Source organism: Gracilinanus agilis, chromosome X (genome assembly GCF_016433145.1).
Source record: "Gracilinanus agilis isolate LMUSP501 chromosome X, AgileGrace, whole genome shotgun sequence".
NCBI classification, from domain to species: domain Eukaryota; kingdom Metazoa; phylum Chordata; class Mammalia; order Didelphimorphia; family Didelphidae; genus Gracilinanus; species Gracilinanus agilis.
This window is the reverse complement of record NC_058136.1, coordinates 1752420-1776046: the sequence shown is the minus strand read 5'-3', so window position 1 is coordinate 1776046 and position 23627 is coordinate 1752420. Positions and strand designations below refer to the sequence as shown.

General features: G+C 34.4%; 1 protein-coding gene across 1 annotated transcript in view; it reads left to right on the top strand.

The window, feature by feature from the left end:
- The window catches only part of LOC123253453 (peptidase inhibitor 15), an 18308-nt gene extending 8952 nt beyond the window's left edge, over positions 1-9356 (top strand). The window contains exons 2-4 of the mRNA XM_044682646.1: positions 1242-1374; positions 1507-1622; positions 9221-9356. Of these exons, the coding sequence (XP_044538581.1) occupies positions 1242-1374; positions 1507-1622; positions 9221-9356 (385 nt within the window). The remainder of the gene's footprint in view (positions 1-1241; positions 1375-1506; positions 1623-9220) is intronic.
- The last annotated feature ends 14271 nt before the right edge of the window (positions 9357-23627 follow it).

The following is a 23627-nucleotide window of genomic DNA, read 5'->3' as shown; positions in this document are numbered from 1 at the left end:
CTATCTTTAACTTAAAGTTTGAGAATATGTAAAAAAAGAAAAAAAAACTCAGTTTTAGCAGTGCTAATTTTTTTATGTGCTAAGAACTTTAAATCATTTACTTAGCTATCTTTCCCCTATGGAGGTCTTATTTCCATGTCTCATCAGGATTTGGAGATGAGGAGACTAGGATCTCAAAGATAATGCCTTTCCAGTGCCAAGTTCTGGCTGATTTAACCATGCTGGAAAGACTCCAACTAGAGCTCCATTAGCAGACTGTTTCCATTGTCTTAGAATCATCTTAACACGTTTTGAGAGGTTCATCAACTGAAAGTTAGTGACCCAATGAAACTCATGTTTTTTCTGATTCCAACTCCAGTCCCCTCTTCTATGTGTTATTTAGAGTTGGAAAGGATGGACTTCAGTGGCTATCCAATTTAACTGAAACCCAAAAGTAATAACTGCTATAAAATTCCGGACAAGAGGTCAGCCAGTCTTCTCCTTGAGGACCTCCAATGAAGACTAGACCATTTCCAGACTATTTCCAGGCAGCCCACTTTATTATTAGCAACATGAATGTCGTCATATAGAAAGAGTGAGTTGTAACAGACCTTTCAAGTGTTGCATTGGTACTGCTGAGATATTAAATGAACCAAAAGAAGATAAACAGATCATTTAGGTAAATCCTTATTAGATAATTTATGGAAAGACATGGAAAAAAATTCACAAAGAACAAGATGTGGAAAGAGCTATACCAGTGAAGAAAATATGAGCACTATTTTGGGATCATTGATCCACCTAAGTGTCTAAGACTGTGTAGATAATTCTTGAATACTAAAGGAAAAATAACAATACTAAAGGAAAAATAACATAAAAGCAAATTAAAAAATAAAGTTTGTCTTTGAAAGACTATCAACCCCACGGAGGAGAAACTATGAATACTTTAGACCCAAGTTCTTCCATATTTGGCTCTATTGAGAGTGATCTAGGAGGCCACGAAGCAAGAGTAATGGAAGGGGAAAGGATTTAAATCAATCATAAATGATATTCAAGGTCCCTAACCTTTTCACAGATGATCCAAAGCTATATATATTTCTGAAGGAAACTGATCTGTGACAAATCCATAGCTTGTTCTAATAGTGACTGCCCCCTCTCCATCTCTCTCTCTCCTTCTCTCTCCACTTACTTAACTTTCCCTCTCCCCCTCTCTCATTTCCTTACTTCCACCTCCATTTCTCTCTTTTTTTTATTTTTACATCTAGGTATCGCTCCATTCTCCAGTTAGTTAAACCATGGTATGATGAAGTAAAAGACTATGCTTTTCCATATCCTCAAGACTGCAACCCCAGATGTCCTATGAGATGCTATGGACCAATGTGTACTCACTATACACAGGTAATCAGTTATCTTAATTTTTAATTCAATTATAAAATATGCTTTCTATTTTTATGGTGTTTTATATATATATGTATATATATATATATTATTGGCTCTTAGACTTCAACAAAAGAATAATTATTTATTTAGATGGTCTGGGCTACTTCTAATCGGATCGGCTGTGCAATCCATACCTGTCAGAACATGAATGTTTGGGGAGCTGTGTGGCGACGAGCAATTTACTTAGTATGCAACTATGCCCCCAAGTAAGTGTTTAACTTATATTTAATACACTTTACAAATTCTCATTTATTGTTAGTCACCTGTCCTAATCCTGCTATACCCAGGCCTTGTTTGGCCATTACAGGAGATATGCCTGCACTTTGTGAAAAAGGAGTGATTTTCTATTGACCACTATTATATCTAACATTATCTTGAAAGATGGATTTTTGAGTAAGAATATAAGTATGTTGATTATATCAGGTTTATCAGTTAGGCCAGCATCATAACTGAGAAAGTAATATAGGTCTCCATGGTTGTCTCTCATGACCAGAGATGATCTGAGCTAGGAGAGGCAGCCCAATAAATATATTTTTAGGAGCTCATTAATCATCCTCTCCCTTGAACATCCCAAGACATCTTTAATTGGTGATAGCTAATTAAGACGTGGTCCATCAGAACCCCCTTAGTCCTTCCCTAAACTGGAAGGTAGATAATCATGGCAACAAGATAAGAATCACTGACCCCTTCATTTATTAACCAAACTCTTTTAAAAAGGAAGACATTCTTTGGGTTTCCCAAGGACAAGGAAAATGCAAAAGGTAGCAGATTGGATGGTATCTCTGACCTAGATCACAAACAGAATACATAGTAATTCTCCTTAATATATAAGAATCAATAGAGAATATAAAAAATAAATTCTCACACCATGAATGTAAATCCTTCTTTGAATATAAACATATCTTGGCCAAAATACTATATTTATTATTAGCCACAGGATGGGAAATAGAGTAGGAATATAGGTTTTGGGGTTATATGGGTAGGCATGGAGAAGATGAGAAGAATGTATGTCTTTGTATTCTCTATAGACCCTTACCCAATGTCTAGAGTAGTTAGGATATATATGTTGGGGGCTGGAGGGAAAGCCTTAATTCAGCAGAATCTAAACTATTATTCAATCCTAGCTTCAGATTTCTCTCATACAAATCACTTATGGCAGAGAAGGATTAATCAGGAATTCCAGGCTCTAAACTAGGCAAACTACTTGGTAATATGAATGGTTTATATAGCATTCTCATCAATTTAATCCTTTATAAAAAAATCAAAATTTGCAGTTTCATTGGCATAGGAAACATTAAGATGAAGTCTCTCTACTAACACAGGCCTATAATTTATTGTCTTAGAGAGTTGCCTGGGGCACTGAAAAGTTAAGTGTCATGTCAAATAGTATGTGAGACTCCTCTTTATTGACAGCCATATACAAGAGATCCAGAACTGACCTGTCCAGGTAATTTTCTATATATCTTTCATCCTGGTGTGGATTATAAAAAAATAAAACTTCCTTTGTAAAATTGAAATATCTGGTGATTATAGCAGTTGAATCTTTCCTTCAGATTTACAAGGAAGAATCTCCAGAAATTATTTTTGATTTGTATCAATAATAAAATAGTTCCTATTAAAATAAAGGACATTGAAAAGATAGCTCCTTCATTTATTCTTTCAACTAGTTTCCAGAATTACATTTCCTTTAATGGAGCATTGAAGATTAAATAAGGAGATTTGGTCAAGAGGTAGATTTCAAATGTGGATAGTTTCTCTTTTTAAAAATGTTGACCTTTCAACTTATCTGCAAGTAAACCTTTCTCTTTTTCTCTGAACTCTAGAAATAGTATCTAGTGTGTTTCCTATCCAACCAATCTTTCACACTGCTACCAAATTAATTTTTCCTCCCTTGCTCAAAAAGCTTAAATGGCCCTATATTATATCTAACATAAAACACCAACTCCTCCTTTTGTCATACTCTTAGCTCTTCCTCCTCATCTCACATTTCACTCAGTTGTCTTCTACTTCTGTTTCTTTCTTCACTCCATCTCAAATCAGGTGGCTTGTTTCCATAACAAGGCAAACCTCTCTACAGGAACAAAAAATCCCATTATTTCTTTTTTCCGACAGATTGGATTAGGATATGGTCCCTCTAACTTTTGTCTATGTATCTACATCATCTAGTATAGTGCTTAGCACATAGGAGATATTTAAATATTTTTTGATTTATTGAATTAAACAAAAAAATGAGCTATGTGATCCTCTTCATACCACATCTTCAAAAATAATTTTGAAGTTAATTTTAGATATTTGTCAAAGTTTTTCTAATGTGATCATCCTTAGTTACTCCCTCTAGACTAGTAAATCAGTTAATACTCATCAATAGTTTTACTTATACTACACCCACTTAATAACAGAAACAGATGATAAAAAGTTCCCCTGGTTGCCATTCTCATTTGGACTAAAGAAAAAGAATGTTGAAAGAATTTATGACATTGTCATTGTCTTCCAAACCATGACCCAAACAAACCCAAGTTGTCTAACACTTCCAGCTAGAACGAAGACATATAACTAAGTTACTCACCATTATTGTGCATGTCAATAAACATGTTTAAGGAAAGATTATAAAAGTAAAAAGAATTCATTGATTTCCCACTGATAATTTCCATTAGGCCAATTACAAAGAAACTTAAAAGACATAAAAATTAAATAAAAAATTTATTCCAAGAAATTTTTGGTGGATAGCCAGATATGTATTAATAATGCCTTTCCTACCAATTTGTATTTGTAATAATACACATAGCACCCCAAAGTTCAGAGAAAGCCTGAGCTGGGGAGGAAGGGTGGTGGTGGCAGTAGGATTGTTAAGAGAAGATATATGTGTGTGTGTGTGTGTGTGTGTGTGTATTTACATATATATATATATATATATATATACATGGATGATCATAGAATCATAAATTTAGAACTGGAAAAACTTCAGAAACCACTTAGTCCAATTTCTTCATGTTACGGGTGAGAAAATTGACATATGTAGTTATGAAGTGGCCTGTTCAAGATCACACAGGGAATAACTGACAGAGGCAGGATTTGAACCTATGTTCCCTGACTCCAAAGGCATCATTCTGCCCATTGCTTCTTAATTTTCATGAAGGTAAAAGCAAGATTTGGCAATTAGTTAAATATTTAGGCTCAATTAAAATAAGGAGTCAAGAATGGTGCCAAAGTTGGAAACCTGTTAAAATGGAAGGGTACCCTCAAAATGAATAGAAAAGTTCAGCAAAGGAAAAGAAAAAGATTTGGGTTTTTTTTTTTGAGAATGAACATNTATATATATATATATACATGGATGATCATAGAATCATAAATTTAGAACTGGAAAAACTTCAGAAACCACTTAGTCCAATTTCTTCATGTTACGGGTGAGAAAATTGACATATGTAGTTATGAAGTGGCCTGTTCAAGATCACACAGGGAATAACTGACAGAGGCAGGATTTGAACCTATGTTCCCTGACTCCAAAGGCATCATTCTGCCCATTGCTTCTTAATTTTCATGAAGGTAAAAGCAAGATTTGGCAATTAGTTAAATATTTAGGCTCAATTAAAATAAGGAGTCAAGAATGGTGCCAAAGTTGGAAACCTGTTAAAATGGAAGGGTACCCTCAAAATGAATAGAAAAGTTCAGCAAAGGAAAAGAAAAAGATTTGGGTTTTTTTTTTTGAGAATGAACATGAGTTTTGTTTTTGACATATTTGACTCCAGTTGCATATGGGACATCCAGTTCAAAATAATCTATAAACAATTGGAGATGCAAAATTTAAGCTCAAAGGAAGAATATATAAATCAGAAAATCATCTATATAGAGATAACTGAACGAATAGAAGCAAATTTTATCAAGAGAAGTCATGTAAAAATTGAAGAGAAGAGGGCTTAAAGGCATGATAAGAATCTAGATCCAGAAAAGAAAAGAAAAAAGGAGTGAGGGAGCTAGGTGTCTGGACCTGAAGTCAGGAAGATCTGAATTCAAATCTTGCCTCCAATACATACTAGATATGTGATCCTGAACAAGTCACTTAACTTCTATTGGTCTCATTTTTTTTCCAACTATATAATTTGGATAATAATAGCACCTCTCTCTCTCTCAGGGTTGTTATGAGTACCCAATGAGAAAGCATTAGTACAGATCCTGGCATATACTGGTATCATTTAATTGTTTCAGTAATGTCTGACTCTTTGTGACCCCATCTAGGATTTTCTTTGCAAACATATTGGAATAGTTTGCGTCCTCCTCCTCCAGCTCATTCTATAGATGAGGAAACTGAGGCAAAAAGGGCTTGCAAAAAGGGTCACACAGGTAGTTAAGTGTCTGAGTTCAGATTAGAACTCAGGAAGATGAGTCTTTCTGATGTCAGTCTTGGCATTCTTTGCTGCCTATAGTGCATATAGTAAGCACTCTATAAATATTAGCTATTGTTATACAGTTATATGTGATGAACAGTAGGTTAATATAAGAAAATTAGTATGTCTTTTCCCTTTTTTATCTGTTTCTTATCCTTCATCTACATTTTTTGATAAATGCTCTTGGCATGATTTAGCTTCTTTAGATACCAAAACAAATCTTCTATAGATTTGTTTTCCCCGTAAAAAATTTTTATTTTTTTTTTGGGAGAATGCTGCTTTTATTCTCCTACCACTTCTGTCCGTGATGTTTCATAAAGGAGTTTATGTTCTAAACTGTTGTTGCCATTGGTGACCATGTCTTTTCCCTAAGCAAGGAGACTAAATATGTGTTGACTTAATTTCTGAGATCTTTTGGTTTACTTTAAGTAACAATCATGTGCTGGCTAAATTTGGGTAGTAAATAGGGATATTGATAGCCATTATTTCTTTTCATTGCTTTAATTTCACCTCTTCTGGCTTATTTCTTGTACTATGGCTTTATGCCTTATAATTCAACTCAAAACTGCTCACTTCAAAGTTGTCACTGATATTTTAATTTCTAACTCCTAGGAGCTTCTCATTCCTCAAATTTCTTGGTTTCTCTAGGCTAAATATCTCATGAAGTGATGTTTATCATTGCCTTTTGGCACACAAATAAACTTATTCTGTCAACTCCTTTATTTTCCTCTCTAAGGAAAAACTATGTTATCTTGTCATTTATATATGTATATATCTTTATGTATTTTGTTTTCATGTTTAATGAAGCTCTCAGTATGAATATGATTAAGTTCATCTACTAGTATTTTGATTTATTGATTGTTGGACAAAGATGGCACATTACGAGTATGAATTATTCAACTAATGTTGTGGATCATCTAAGAATTGTATGATTGTCACCTTTTACTGTAAAGTATAAATTATAGAATTTATTAGAAATTATACAGAATTTCAGAGAGGGATTATCTTTTCCCATTCTTTTCCTTTACATTTTTTTAACATGTAAGGGAATATAAAATAGCCCTGCTCTTACTAGGATACTTACTATCCTAGATTAAGTAGTATTGAAGGTAAACTTTGAATGAAAAGAAAAAGTCATTGTGAATATATAGTAGGAATATCTACTCTGAACATAGTAAATAGGGGTTAGAAAGGGATAAGAAAAGGTCCCTTCATTTGAAGTAATGAGCACAATGAGCAGAAGAATACAAGAAGACTATTCTGCATCAAGCCTTCACATAACTAACCTTTGAAGTTACCTACTTCATTGCCTTCATTTTAAAAAGGGAGAATTGGAATCCAGGGAGGGTGCAACACCAGGCAGAGAGATTGTGAAAAATTCAAAGCTAAAACTTATCTCTTTAGTCCTAGTTTAGTGCCCATTTCATTATGCCACATAGTGTTACATAAACGAAGAAATGGATAAGTTTCAATTATTTATGATTATGTAAATGTGCAAAAGGAAATTGTGGACTTAACATCAACTCTGAGATTCTAAGCTGAAAAGAGTAGGAAAATTATGCATAACATAATGGGGAAAATATTTATAGAAGGCGTTATATCAAAAAAATTATGTGGCATTTAGTATTTGCTTTATATGCCATGTTTAGAACAGATAGCTTTCACTCAAGTGATTCACTCACAAGTCAATCAGTTCTAGGCTATGAACCATTGTGATAAATTCTCCATTCATGAAAATATTATTTGATACTATCTCAATGGAAATATTTCTTTATGCTTTAAGTCATTTTATTCTAATAACATATAGAAAAAATGGATATTCTTTCAGAAAATTAGGATATTTTTAACTACAAAATAGTAGTCATATGACATATGACACCAACTTCGCTAGTCTATAATTGGTGCCTTCCATGCTCCCCACCCCTGTTTTTTTCTCTCTCTCAACTTTCTCTTTTCTCTGTAGGTCTGGCTTTCTACTTAATCACTCAAATGAAGATGTTCTTTACAAGCTTACCAATGATCTCATAGTTGCCAAACTAATGGCCTATTCTTGATTTTCATTCCTTTTTTTTTAATCTTTGTATCATTTGACATTGTTGACCATATTCTCTTGATCATCTTCTGTTCCTGGATACACTTTCAATCTTTGTAACAATGATTTCTCTTTGTTCTTTTCTTCATTTCCTGACTAACTCTTCTGACACATCTTTGTCATGATTCATTTATCCTGAATGGTTCCCAAAGCTCTATCTTGGGCCCTCTTCTCTATATATAATATCTCCATTACTAATCTTATCAGCTCCCATTGATTCAATGATTACTTCTATGATGATGATTCTCATAACAATTTACCCCAAAACTCTTCTTGTGACCTGGTTCATCTCCCATCTCCAAATGTTTATTAGACATCTAAAAATGGGGCAGCCATATAAACATCTTAAACTCAAATTGCTACAAAGCTAAACTCAGGATCTCTTCCTCCAAATCTTCCCCTTTCTTTTGTTAAGGACCCTACTACATCCTCCAAATCATCCAGGTTTGCAAACTAACCATCAGTCTCAATTCCTCAAACTCACCCATTTTGAGTTTTTTGTCAGGTCCTTCTAATTCTACTCTCACATAGGCTCTCATTACCTGATGCCTGTAAAATCACAACTTTCTGGTTGGTCTCTCTGCTTCATCTCATGCCGCTCAGGTCTGTCTTCCACTCAGCTGTCAGTGTTACTCTAATCTAACCATGTTACTCTTCTATTCAGTAAACTCCCATGGCTGCCTGTTTCCTTCAGGATTAAATTTAAAATCAAGGTTGTGGCTTCTCCCGATCTTCCAGTCTTCTGATGTTTTATAATCTACTGCATAATCTGTGGCTCAGTGGAACTATCTTCCTCTCTGTTCAATTAGGATACTGTCTCTCAAATACTTGCCTATTTATTTACTGTCCTCAATCAGTGGCATTTGCCCTTCTTTGTCTTTGCTTGTTGGCATCTTTGGCTTCCATCAAGTCTCAGTTCAAATCCTACATTCTGCCAGGAACCTTTCCCTGTCCCTCTCTGAGTAGTACTTTCCCTCTGAGATCATCTTCAGCTTATATGTATAAATCTCCATAGTAATTTGTACCTTGTCTCCTGTGAGATACCCGAGGGAAGATAATGTTTTTGCTTGTCTTCCTATTCCTGGCTCTTATCACAATAACTAGCACATAGTAAGAGCCTAATAACTTCTTGTTTTTGAATAAGCACAAGCCAAATCCTTTCCAAAGGCAACAAAATTTTAGCTCAGTGTCTATTCTTGCATATACAAAATAGGAAAATAGCCATGCTCTTTAATAAAGTTAGTTTTTTCTGCATTTATGTGTAGATGGCTTATTTTTCAAACTATATCATAAATACTAAAAATTTATTTTCTTTTTATCTTCCTCCTAGGGGAAACTGGATTGGAGAAGCACCATACAAAGTGGGAGTGCCATGCTCAGCTTGCCCTCCTACTTATGGAGGATCTTGTACTGACAACCTTTGTTTTCCAGGAGTAACATCAAATTATTTATATTGGTTTAAGTAAAATAAGATTTACCCCCCTTTTTTTATTCAGTAGAATGGTCTTCTGGAATATCAAAGCTTGTAAACTGAATTTTGCACATATTATGCAAAATTTTTATGGTAATCGTTTATCATTTGGTATTATTCATTTGTATAAATTAGTTTTTGTATAACAAATTTATTTGATCCCCTGGGAAGTAAAAAGTGTTCATTAATAATTCCCCAATTCTGAAAGGGAATAAGGACAAATTATTTGGAAAAAAAACCCAACATAATTCCTCATGTAAATGATACGATTGCTTTAAAAAAGACTGAATAACAATTTGAGTTCAAAAATATTTTTCCTTAGAGCATCATTTAAGAATAAGATCAATCTTTTACCAAAATGAAAAATAATTTATGGTGTGATGTATCATATGAAAACATATAATTTAATATTGAAATAGAAAAGTGTTTCCCTCTGATTTTAAAGTGTGTAAGATGAAGGACATTTTCAGGATTACTTTATTATGGGGCCCTATTAGGAAATCTCCCAAAATGGCACTCAGCCGTTCACAGAATGAATTCATTTCTGTCAGAAAGGTGAAAAAGTTAAATCCTGAAGGGATTTGGTTTCATTTGGTACACAAAAGATAGGTTTTCCCAATTACTTCTTAGCAGCAATTAACTCAGACTTTTTTAAAAAAATCAAAAAAGCAATGTGATATGGTGATTTGCATTCCTATGTTTAAGCATTGACTTCCTGTGGGGCCCTGGGCAAGTTCATTTCTACCCTTCTGTTTCCTGTAATAACACTATCATTAATGCTGCACAGACTTGTAGACTGGGCATTGTATGATGTGATGTGTGATGGCTGAAGCAGTGGGATTTGAAAGATGCTGAAAATTTCGGACAATTATTAAAATGTAAATTTGTGAAATGGGAAGAGAAGATTAGCACCTGTTCATGTCTTTTTTAGTACCTAGTTAATTAGAGCATATGATTAACCCCTTAGAAAACAGAACTCTAAGAGAACTGGGACACAGGAATAGTAGGAGTTTATGAAGGATCTGAGAGAAGGATGAATAATATCTCAAGCATAGGGTCCTGAAAAGAGGATAAAGTAATTTGGGGAGTTTCAGTTGGATACCCTGATTGTTTGGAGACATTTTGAATGTAGAGACTATAGTTAGAATATTTTCAAAGGGGGAAGCATAAGACTTCCAAAAATAACTTTGCCAACTTTATAATTGTGCCTAGGGTAAATGAATCAACCTATTTTGTGAATTAAAGTTCAACATATTATCTAAATATGATTACAGTAAAACTTTAATACACTTTTCATGGGAGCAGTTACTCTATATATTTGATTGAGGAAAGATATATAATCTTTTTATACTTTACTTTTACTTTGTAAAGCAATAATGATAATCTTTGGTGCCTATTTCATAGTTCCCTGGGAGGGTAGTAATACCATTTTAAAAGAGATTTTGTTAACTAAGATGCAACAATAGACAATAACTTTAATGTCTATTAAAATGAGAAGGTTCATCTTAAATATTAATGAATACACATTTGGGAATTCAGAAACAGTAATAATTAGAATCATGACATCTACAAAGCCTTTGTAAAGACTGAGAAAAGGTCATAAATTTTAGACTATAGGTTCATTAGAACAATTACATTATTTGTCAGATCTATTAGGCTAATGAATATGGGCTATGCATTTTGAAATTGCACTCACAGAGTGACGTTTTCCAAAAACAACTTGAACTGTAAACTAATTTATAATTTAGTAACACCACTGAAAATAGTATAACAGATAATATGTTATTGAAACTGTTAAAGAAATTAGTAATATAAAGTGCCCGTGTGAAATATATTATTTTCCAGGGCTCAAGCTAATGAAAGTATGCTGGTAGCAATAAAATGTGTGTGTGTATATATATATGTATAATTATATAATATGTATTATTTTTGCAATTCACAACAATGGTGCTGGAATAAATATATCAGCATATTATATCACACTGGGTATAAGCTATTTCATAAAAGCAGCTTTGTATTATTAAATCTGTAGCAAGCATTAAGATTTTCATTTGAAAATATTTCACTCAAAAAAGAATAATGGGTATTCATAGTTTACTGAACATTGTTTGCCACCTTGGAATTATAGATGGCATGTCTGTAATAGTATATTAAACCAAAAAAAAAAAAGATAAAAAAGTGAATCAATCATTAGGTTCTTTCGTTTATACAACTGCAAGGAATCGGTAGGACTTCATTGGCTTTTGCTGTTATCACTTAAAGAGTATATTTCCCCAAGGATAGATAGTTGTTTGGGTACTGTGTAGACAGAACCACAATATTTCAGGTGGCTGTACTCTTGCTTTGGTAGATGTTGCAGAGTATTATGTCTGGCTCTCTGTTTTGTGGCAATAAGTAATATTTCTTCCAGGGTCAGTTTGTGCTGCTCAGCAATTTAGCTGATATACGATGAGCTTAGTCTAGGTACAAAATTTGCTTAGGGTCTCATTCAGCTCTGTAACAGAGTGGGCAAAATGGTATGAAAGGTTCCATGCATATAAATGACTCAGATGATTAGCCTCAAAGCAATATATTTTGATTTCCAGTACTGTAATCTACTGATCTAGCCTTGTTGTTGGGCCTAACATACAGATTATTGAATTAAACCTATATTCTGGGTCCTCATTTTGAGTAATTTGCATGTGGACAGTGGCTAGCATGTCACATTTATTACTTAAATGAACTAGCCAGATCATTTGCATGTATATACCTAGCCTAACTGGTCTGTTATGAATTGTTATTACATTAGGAAGGGCTTAGAATCTGGTCTAATGTTGTACACTGTCTAACAAACCTTATTTCTAGATTTTTAGGATGCAAGTCTTGGCTTGAATGAGAGCCTTTATGTGCTAAACTGTTCAGGGAGAAAGAAACTGGATTCATGACAACGTTGAAGAGATTTGAAAAATCTGTTAGTGGAATCTAAGCATTGGTCTATGAAGGGTCAATTACAGATACTGAATCCCTAACAGTTTGGTGGGAAATGGTGCTAAAATTTCATTTAGAGCAGTACGGCATTTCTGTTAGATTTTGGTTTCTTTATGATAGTAATTGTGATTATTATAAACAATCAGACCACATTTTGGTGCTAAATATTCTGGTGCTAAACTGATAGTTAATGTAGGAGCTTATCTGGGGAGCTTTTCCTTCATCGTCCTATTGCTATTGTTTGTTTGGTTTTTTATACCTATTTAAGATATATGGCAATAGCAACAACAAAAACCTCTCCCATATTAATACATCTTTACCAAAATTAGAAAAAGTGAATTATATCATAATAGAAGAATTAAAGTATGTTACTTTAAGGAGTAGTATAGACTTGATTTTTATTATTATAAAGGTAAATTATTCAGCAAATTTCATAGTAAAACACAGGTCATTTTACAGTTCCAATTTCCTTCTCTCACAAGTGATGCTAAGTAGTCAAAGTCAAGGGCAAGGCATCATAATATCCTTGCTCCTCAAATTTCTTACTTTTGCCATTAGCCAAGGTTGTCCTCCCATAGAATATTCACTGTCCATCTAACTTTACATTATTTGGGCAGTACATGCAAGTATCAAAGTCCTCTTCCTGACACTATGGAGAATTACTTCTTTCAAGAGAATAAAAAAATACATTATTTTATACAGCTAGTTTTTAATTGTATTCATGTTACATCCCCACCCTCAAAGCTGTGCTCGGTCAAGAGAAGGAAGGGAATGCATTTCATTAAATATTATTTGTTTTCATTCAGTCATTTTCAGTTGTGTCTTACTCTCTATGATCTTATTTGGGGTTTCCTTGGTAGACATCCTGGAGTGGTTTAGCTATTTCCTTCTCCTGCCCAGTTTACAGCTGAGGAAACTGAGGCAAAAATAGATATTAAGTAAATTGTCCAGAGTCACATAGCCATTATTTGTCTGAGGCCAGATTTGAACCCAAGAAACTTCTTGATTACAGGTCTAGTTCTCCATTCACTGTACCACCTAGCTGCCCCAAATACTACTTTTCTAATGGCTATCTCTGATTTGCTAACTTTTATGAATATTCAGCACATATTGCTGATTAGTAAAATGGAGCTTAGTTTACAGAATCCCAAATTATGAAAGCTAAAGAATCATCATTTCCCCCCCATAACAGAAATACGAATTAATATATCTTCATGAAGAAATGAACATATATTGAAAAGTTCATTTTCTCCCTCCCTTCCCCTACAGCCATTTTTATGGATGGTCTTCCAGTACAATTACTAGGAAAGGTCCTATCAAGTCTCTAGGACTTATTCATGAATACTCAGTTATTGAGCAAAAAAAAATAACCTATATTAGATTTGCAAGGCTATTCTACAAACCAGCTTTGCTTTACCTTATTTTTTGTAGTCACAAATGGAGCCAGGTTCTTCCAGCAATAAGTGTGCTAATTATTACTTAGTCAAAAGTTAAGAATTTTAAAAAGTATATTAATAACATTAGGCTCCCAGTTAGGCAATCAATAGCTACGCAGAAATATTACTTCCTCTGAAACTTCTTGCAAATAATAACAGAGGCTAGCTAACTTTGTAATTTATTTAATGGAAGAAAATGCAACTAATGAAAAGGAAGTCATAGTATGATGGAAAGAACTTTAGTTCCTGGGTCAGAAGACTTACTTTCGAACCCCACCAATTATGCTTACTGCCTGTATAACCCTGTACAAAAAAAATTGATAAGAAACTGTTTTTTTGATAGCTTTTTTAGGGGAGAAAACAATTTTGTCTTGTCTAGCAATTGAATGCACAGTTGAGTTTTATAGATTTCAAACAACTAGCAGTGGAAAAGATTCTAAAATATTACATATACAGCATTATTTATGTGAGCTCAAAGCTGTTCATTTCCTTAAGTAGGGAAATACATCTCCCTGGACCAGCCCTGCTGCAGGCACTGGTGCCCTCTTGTGGTGATCAAAATGCACTCACCGAGGTACTTTCTAGTCTTAAAAAAATGCAATAGTCTTAAGGCAGGGAAATCTATGTGCTCAAACTATACTCCAAAATTGTCTCAGTCTCAAATAGTTTATTGTGCTCGTCTGCTGAATGATTAAAAGAAAGCAGACCTCACAACTAAACGTTAACAGTTTTTATTTCCACATTTACTATGTTTCTTAAGATATATACATATACATATATATTTTTTTTTTCCTTTTTAAGCTTTATATTCCTAAAACTGTTACAGGCAAACCGATATTTAGGTCTTTATGTCTGAGGAAATGTGTTTTATTATCCATCATAGTCTTACAATGCTTGAAAAATCATTGAACCCAACAATCTTGATTTTCAATGGACAATTTATGACAAAATTTAGATTTTTGGTCTATCAAATAACTTAATCTCATTTAAGCTAATATTCATGCAAGTAAACTACATCATCATTGTTAACTTGTAATGAAGAAACAAAGATCACTGTCTTTAAATCTTCATAATTTCCTCTTTTGAATTGAGTGATAAATCATAAAGATTTTACTTACAATTTCATTGTTGATTAACAGTAATGCTGTTTTTTCAAAAAACATTTCTCATATCCTAGAAATAATTTTCACTACAAAGCCCCATTGATTTTTTTTTAAAATAATTTATAAGTATATATAATATTTTAGTGATAATATATAGCTGCTTACCTTAGATCATATTTTCAGTATAGATATTTAACAGATTTACTACCATTCATTGCTTTAAACATTAGACTTCAATAGGCCTTTGCCTTTATTGTCAAAGTATGAACTACCTGTGTAAATTTGGGAAAGTCATTTAGCTGCATTGACCTCTATCTGGAAATTGAAGGAGTAGGACTCACTCAGGTCTGGCCCAGCTCTAGGTATACAGTCTGCCAAGTCACTACGAGAAGCTCAAGAATCTTAAAGTTTTTAAAGAGTGTTAGACTCTGGTAACAGGTTTTTTGGTCCCAAATCCAAACACCTGTTCCTACCTTCCAAAGGATAAGAAAGACTGAAAGGCAGCAGTTATTCTAATTTTTTTTGTCTAGGGAGAAGGAAAGGATTTGACTTACTATCCAATCATCTGTCTGCTAAATCACTGTTTGGAGTTGAAAAACAATAGGCTTTTGGCAGCTCAGATGGTTTGGGGCAGAGACAATGCTTTGGGGAGCTCAGATATCTGGTGAATTGTCCACAGGGTCAGAACTCTGGTGTCATAAAGTGTTCAAGTACTGAGCTCATGGGGCATGGTTGCACATACACAGTGAAATCTAATTTTAAATGATTTCTTAGTGCTTGTATATTTACTCTTACCACATATAGTATTTTGGAATTGAAATCTTGCAAATCAGAATGTTATGAAGCCAATATATCAACAATATAGTTCTTGATACATATGCCAATGTTGTTCTATATTTATAAAGTTTTGAAGTGTCCTGAATATGTTTTCAAATAGCTTTTTTTTAAAAGGAAAGTTCTTTGCCTAACATGGATGTTGATAAGAATTATAAAACATACCATTTTCATGTAGTGGTATGATCACATAAGTTCATGTGTGTGTGTATATGTAGACTATAGTTACATATATATGGAAACATTGTAGTATGTCAGTTGCCTGTTTTTTTTTTCACCCTAAACTGTTCCCAAGCCTTCAAGTGTAGTTCATTGTGAACTCCTTTTTATTACCTTGGCATTTCAATAAAACTTTTAAAATTACTTTTGTCTTTGGTTCAAAGTTTGTTTAGTATTTCTCTTTATTCTTTCAAATAAAAATTTAGACTCTAATGATTGTATGATTTTCTTAAGAAATATTTTAAAAATTATTTTTAAAATGTACTAGTGGCTCCACAGTCCCCCTGAAATGTATCTCAGGATTTGGAGTCAGAGAACATGGGTTCAAATTCTTCTTCTGCCACTTTTACTTATGTAACCTTAGTTAAGTCATTCAGTCTCTCAAGGTTTCAGTTTTCTTTTTTGGACAAATGAAGATTTTGGACGAGGACACTTTGGATGACCTTTCTAGTTCTTTATCTATCTATCTCTATCTCTATCTCTATAGCTAATCTTTCTATCTATCTATCTAGAGAGAGAGAGAAAAAAAGAGAGTTGATTCTATAACAATAGAAAGCATTCCCCACATGACAATGGATAAAGGATATGAACAGACAATTCTCAGATGAAGAAACTAGAGATATGGATCACAAAATGTCAGAAAATGATTTTTGAAAATTATATTGACATGTAATCTGGAAAAAATAAAAATTCTTAGAAAGAAAATATTCATGATAAAATGTAGACTTTTACACAAATGAATATCATTGAATATGTTATATAATTTTCCAAATGCAATTCAGCACAACATTATTACTAGCTGGTAGTATCTAAAGGCATCACAGTATTCACTTAAAGCTCATACACAAAACAGAGATATTTAACTGATTAAATCTGTGGATTACCTTTAGAGATGTTTGCTATAGTTTTGCCAATATAGTAAAAACTCACAATTATCTCCTTAAAGGTTTGTAAATGACAATTAGCATTGTCTTAAGCACATCAAACTAATTTAATGATTCTGCTCATTTCATTTGCGGAGTCACTTTTGATCCCATTTGGGATGAAGAGCAAGAGTGAGATGGGAGAAATGGAAGAATGGAGTTGATGATCAAGGAGAAAAATTTCAGCTCTCTGGATCCCAGAACTAGAACAGTTATGAGTGCCGAGATCAAAGAATGTGTCTATTAAATTAGATTCAACAAGCATTTATTGAGTGCTGGCAGCGTGCTAGGCCTTGTGCTAAACTAATTTCTGCCATACTGTTTTCCAGTTTTCCTAGCAATTTTTGTCAAAGAGTAAATTCTTCTTTCAAAAATCTGGATCTTTAGCAAAATTCAGAAACAGTAAAAAAAAAAAAAAAAACTTCAGAAACAGTAGAAAAACAAGGGGGATGGAAAAATGCAATATAATGAACAAAAAAATTACATTGGACCCAAAATGTGAAAGGTCTGTATCTGAGTCAGGGTCCTAGCACAAACAGTACATCACCTTTGAGGCCAGTCATAACTATAAAATGAAAAGAAAAGCTTTTTCACTACTCACCCCTCAGGACTGTTGTGTGGACAGCACCTTGAAAACTTTAAGGACAGTGCTAATTGTCATTTACAAATCTTTTTAAAATTTAACAGAACCCTTTACACAGATTATCTTATTAGAGGCTAGAAGTTACTACATTATTATGCCCATTTCACAGATGAGGAAACTGCGCCTAAAAAATATTAAATTATCATGACCACCAATTTCTTCATGTAAGAAATATGATTCAAATGCAGGCATGTAAACAATCAAGGTCCATCACTATTTCCAATAAACCAAAATGTTATTAGCATTTAATCTGAAAACAGGAATATTTGTAGAACTTTGATATCAATCTACCATGATGCTGACCTTAGTGAGCACAAATCTTTATGATTTGTGTGTTTCTTATAAATAACAAAATATTAACTCTTTAAAATCTGTTCTCATATTTTTCTACATTTTGTAAATTGATTCATTTATAAACATAAGGTAATTGTCAACTTTGGTTTTCCCTCTATCAAATCCAATTAAAATAGTTTTCTTTCCTCATTTTCACCCATGCATTATCTCCTTCTTGAGTTTATCCACCATTTAAGCCCCAGTTCTTCCCCTTACTACTTTCTTCTAATACTGTTTAACATTTTAAATACAATATTATATTTTTCAGCTGTTGTTTCAACCAATATTTGTTACCTAGAAAGTTGAGGCTTTGAGATTCTATGTTTCCCTTACCACCTAAATCTAGAAGGTAGGATGTGGAATCAGGAAGACCTGATTCAGATTTAGTCTCAGAAACTTAATAGTTCTGAGACCCTGGGAGTTCTGTCTGTCTCAGTCTTCTCATCTATAAAATAGGGACAATAATGGCACCTACCACATAGGATGAAATATTTGTAAAGCACTTTCCCAACCTTCAAGTGCTATATTATTTATATTATACCTAATGACATTATTATTATTTTTGAATAATCTTCTCCAGTACCCTTTTATAAAAAACATGAATTTCTTTCCAGTTTTTTCATTATTGTATGTGGAACTTTTTTTAATGCCCCTGGTTCCTTCATTGGCATTTACATAAGGCACAGTTCTGAAAAGAACATGGTATCTTCTCTCATTTTAGGTTAATAGTTCTTTTGAAGATTTTCCATATATTTTTTCAGAAACATCCAACATGGAAAACAAATAAAATAAGTCATTCAGGCAATACATGTACTTTGTGAAGGGGCCTAATTGTTTAGTAGTCTTAAATGTTTATTTAATATTTTGAAGAAATCTAAGTAGATATAAATATGCAAGACCCTATTGGAATAAGAAACTCACCTGACTGCCAAAGTATTGCTGTAATGGCCATGCCATTTTCATTTACCTTCTGAGAGTAATTGATAAGTTATTCAAGCAGGCATGTAACTTGCTGCCTCTAATTAAGGATTCCTTGGGATCCTTCTTTGTTTTCAAGGGGTGAAATAAAGATTTCATGGAGAATCTTAGACCCACCTTTATTTCAAAGTGGTTTTTTTTAGTTAAAGGCATTGAATTAAAGAGAGAAAAACAGCTTTTTGGAGTCAACCCCAGGATCAGATCTATTCCACACAAGTTTAGAGATTTGTAGGACATAGGCGATTATCCTCAAAGTTATTTTCTACTTCTATAAAGTCATTTTCTCTTCTTGATAAATAAAGAATTTTGGGAGTAGTACTCATTTCTCCAAACAACATATTGGATCATAAATTCCTCTCATTCTGGAAATGGCAATTCCCATATCCTTGAACTTGGAATTACTCATGAAGCAACTTCAACAGCTGATGTTTCTCAGGAAATCATCTTTTTCCTAGCTCAAGATGCATTCTAGAATCAGGGTACATAGGGAACTCAGAACCCTCCTCTTATACAAAGGAATATATGGTTGAGGAACATTTCCCATGAATTACTTTCTTGGGAAGCTTACAAGCATGCTTACTTCTGCTATATGCTATAAAGTTGTCGTGAACTGCTCAATTGTTCCCCAACAGGACTGAGGTCATTGTCAAACAAGGTCTGGGTGGAGGAAGGGATAAACCTGTGCAGGTCTACTCTGTTAGACACACTGGTATGTCATTGGAAGACAAAAAGTAAGTCAGAATTTCAGTCAGCTCATCATGAATTCCCAATATCTTTGCAGAAAGGCTCCACTGGACAATGAAAATTTTCTCAGATGGCTCCAAATCAAGTTCTAAGCCCTGTAATATACTCAGTTCGATTGAAGAACTCATCATATTTCTCAGAGACCTTTCTAATCATTCCCTTTTACAGTATTTCTTTATTGTTTTTGGAATTCTCATATTCTTGTTCTTTTTCTCAATCTCTTCACTGTTTTTCCAAACCATAGCCCATAGTGACTTACCTTTTGAGCTTCCCCCTATTGAGGACCAGAGAACTTTGAATGGCTGTAGAAAGGACATTCCTGTAGGAAGGGGTAGATTAAGGTCCTTGGAGATCGCCCACTTACTTATAATAAGTGTAACCTCTATAACCAGCAAAATGAGCAAGAATATTGCAATAAGATGTATTCCATGTGGTATCCATGGTAGATATGAGGATAGATCATGGAAATGTGAAAATGAAACGTATTCTGCAGTAATCAATGAGGATTTCAACTGAGGATTGCTTGGGAGGTCAAGAATCAAGCTGTCAGTGAAGCCATTGGTTTGTGTTTGTGTTCACTTTTTACTTTGTTTTGAGGATTACCTTACAAAAATTTATTTCTTTTCTTTTGATTGTTAGTCTTTTATTATGTTTGGAATATTATTCAATATTTCTGAGGAAAAAAGAAAGAAATCTGTTGGGTAACATCTTTCAATAGGTCATTTTGAGGGAAGTCTATACCTAATTCTTTTATCCATTGACTCCTTCTCCATTGCCTATATATATGTGTTTGGATTTCCCGCATGCTTAAATCTGATCTGTAATTATGATCATTTGACCTAGTCATGCTTTTAAATTATTATTATTTATGTCTTTTTTCCTTCATAAAAAACTGCTAAAAATCTATACTTTGTTATTGTTTGGTTATGACACTTTGTGACACAATTTGGGGTTTTCTTGGCAGAAGTACTTGAGTGATTTCCCATTTCCTTCTCAAAGTTCATTTTTCAAATTAGAAAACTGAGGGAAAGGAGGGAAAGTGACTTGCCTAGGGTCACACAGCTAGTAAGTGTGAGGACAGATTTGAACTCAGGAAAATAAGTCATCCTGATTCCAGGCCCAGTATTCTATACACTGTGCCACCTACCTACCCTGCAATTCTTGAATTTTCAATTAATTTAAATAAACCAAACATACCTTATGGACATACTATTTACAAAGTATCATACTAGGTGCTTGAACAAAGAAAAAAAATGTTAAGAGCCTAACCTCTTAGAGTTTATATAGTTTATAAACAAATTTGGCTACCTGCAAATCAATCATGTAAAAGCCCTCTCTCAAATGTTATTTCTTTACTACTAAATCAAATATTCCTTTCCTAGTACTTATACTACCTTAGAGCAATACATAATTTCAGTATTGGAAGGGACCTCAATGGCCTTATAATTTAGCCCATACCTAAAAACAATCATCTTTACCTCATACTAAAAAATTTCATTCTCCTGCAATATGACTACTAGGCATATATTCCAAAGAGATCAAAGTTAGGGGAAAAGAATTTACTTGTACAAAAGTATTTATAACAGTTCTTTTTATATTAACAAAGAACTGGAAACTGAAGGGATGTCCTTCAATTAAAGAATGGCTGAACAAGTTGTGGTATATGATTGGAATGGAATACTATTGCACCATAAGAAATGACAAACAAGGAATTTCCTCGGTTCCGGGTTAAGATGGCGCCAGAGTAAAAAGCAGCTCTTAACCTCTCCTGACTGAAACACACAAGACTCCTCAAGGGGACATAAAAACAAGTCCAGACCAATGGAGGAACCCCACAACAGGGTGCAGCGTGGAAGGTACGTGGAATCGGGACATTTCCATGCTATAAAGGGGTGAAACAGCTCTCACTAAATCGCGAGCTGAGCAACCATCCCACCCCCACCCCTCCACACACACCACCTATAGCACCGAAGCCAGTTAAAAAGAAATAGAGAAGTTTGGGGCACCCATCGAGTCATTGGCAGCTCCAAGGCCTGTTCCTGAGAGCAGCAAGATTTGGGACCCCAAAAAGCCAAAGAACGCATGCGAACTCTGAGCGTGGGAGCAGAGGCGTGGGGGGAGTCAGACACAGCCACGAGCTAAAGCTCTGAAACCCTGAGTGGGGAACCAGCGTAGACGGGTATACCACTATGGAAACAGGGCCCTGAGACTTGTAAAGGAACCTCAGGCAGAGGATCAAGCAAGGGGGTCCACCAGGGGGCTTGACCTTGGAAAAAAACAGATCTCAGGAGCCAAAAGACCGCGGACAGACCCCCGAGCGCGAGGATAAAGCTGAGAAGCTGCTGGGCTAATGATGGCTACCAAGACTCAGGAAGTTCAGAAGAGAAAAATAAACAACAAGAAAAAGAAGTCTTTAACAATCGACAACTTTTACACAGAGAAAATCCAGACAACCGAGCAAACAGAGGAGGAGAACAAACAAGCATCCGGACCCTTCTCAAATAAGGAAAACAGGTCACAAGCTATGGAAGAGTTCAAAACTGAGATTCTGAGGAAGATGGAAGAGATCTGGCAAGAAAATAACAGTTTAAAAAGTAGAATCTTGCAATTGGAAAGTGAGGCTCAGAAATCAAATGAACTGATAAGCAAATTGAACACCAAAAATGACCAGATTAAAAAGATCATAGCTGAAAACGAAAAGTTTAGAGCCGAAAACCAGTCCCTAAAGGCTAGAATTGAGCAATTAGAAGCTAATGATCTCTCAAGACAACAAGAACAAATAAAACAAAGTCAAAAGACTGAAAAAATAGAAGGAAATATGAAATATCTCAATGAGAGTGTGACAGACCAAGAAAACTGGTCTAGAAGAGACAATTTGAGAATAATTGGTCTTCCAGAAAAACCAGAAATTAATAGAAACCTGGACTCCATACTAAAAGAAATTATTCAGCAAAATTGCCCTGAAGTCCTACAACAAGAGGGCAATATAGACATTGAAAGGATTCATAGAACACCCAAGACATTCGATCCAGATAAGAAAACGTTCAGGAATATAATTGCCAAATTCAAGAGCTTTCAAGCAAAAGAAAAAATCTTACAAGAAGCCAGAAAGAGACAATTCAAATATCAAGGAACACCAATCAGGATCACACAGGATCTGGCAGCCTCCACGCTAAAAGACCATAAGGCTCAGAATACGATATTCATAAAGGCAAGAGAGCTGGGCCTGCAACCACCTGCAAGTATTTGCACAGAAAAGACCAGGGCTAAATGGAAAGTTTGATATCCAACCACGAAAATCGAGAGAAACATGAAAAGGTAAATAAGAAACAGAGGGGAAAGAAAGAAAACTTATAATTTTTAAATTTGCCTTTTTAAGGGCCTCAGTAAGATCTAATTATCTGTATTCCTATGTAGAGAAATGTTATGTATAATTCTCTGTAGTGAACTCTATTCACTATTATAGTAATCAGAAGAATAATTCACAGGGTGAGGATGGAACACTAAATAATCTAAGATGACATGGGGGATGGGAAAGAGGGGGTGAATAGCAGGGGATACCAAGAGAAACTTGAGTGAATAAGAAAAATAGGATATTCCATTACATACAAAGAGGGCATGGGAAGGAGAGGGGACAAATACTATTATAAGAAGGAGAGGAAGAGAGCATTAAGAGGTAATAATCAAACCTTACTCTCAGTGTAATCAACCTGGAGAGGGAAGAATAGCTATACTATCCATTGGGACATAAAACTCTTATCTAACCCTTCTGAGAAAGTCAGAAGGGATAAATCAAGGGAAACAAGGGAGTGAGGATGTCAAAAAAAGGGAGGGGAGAAGAAGGGGGAGGGAATTCATTAGGCCTCTAAAAACAAAAAGGGGGGGGAGAAAACAAGGGAGGGGGTAGAAGGGGAAGTTAATCAAGGGAGGGGATAAGGGATAGGGTCTGAATAGCAAACTACTGGTTTAAAAGGAAACAGTATAAGAAAAAGGGGGTAGGAATAGGGGAGGAAACGAAAATGTCAGCAAATGCACAACTGATGATTATAACTCTGAATGTGAATGGGATGAACTCGCTCATAAAAC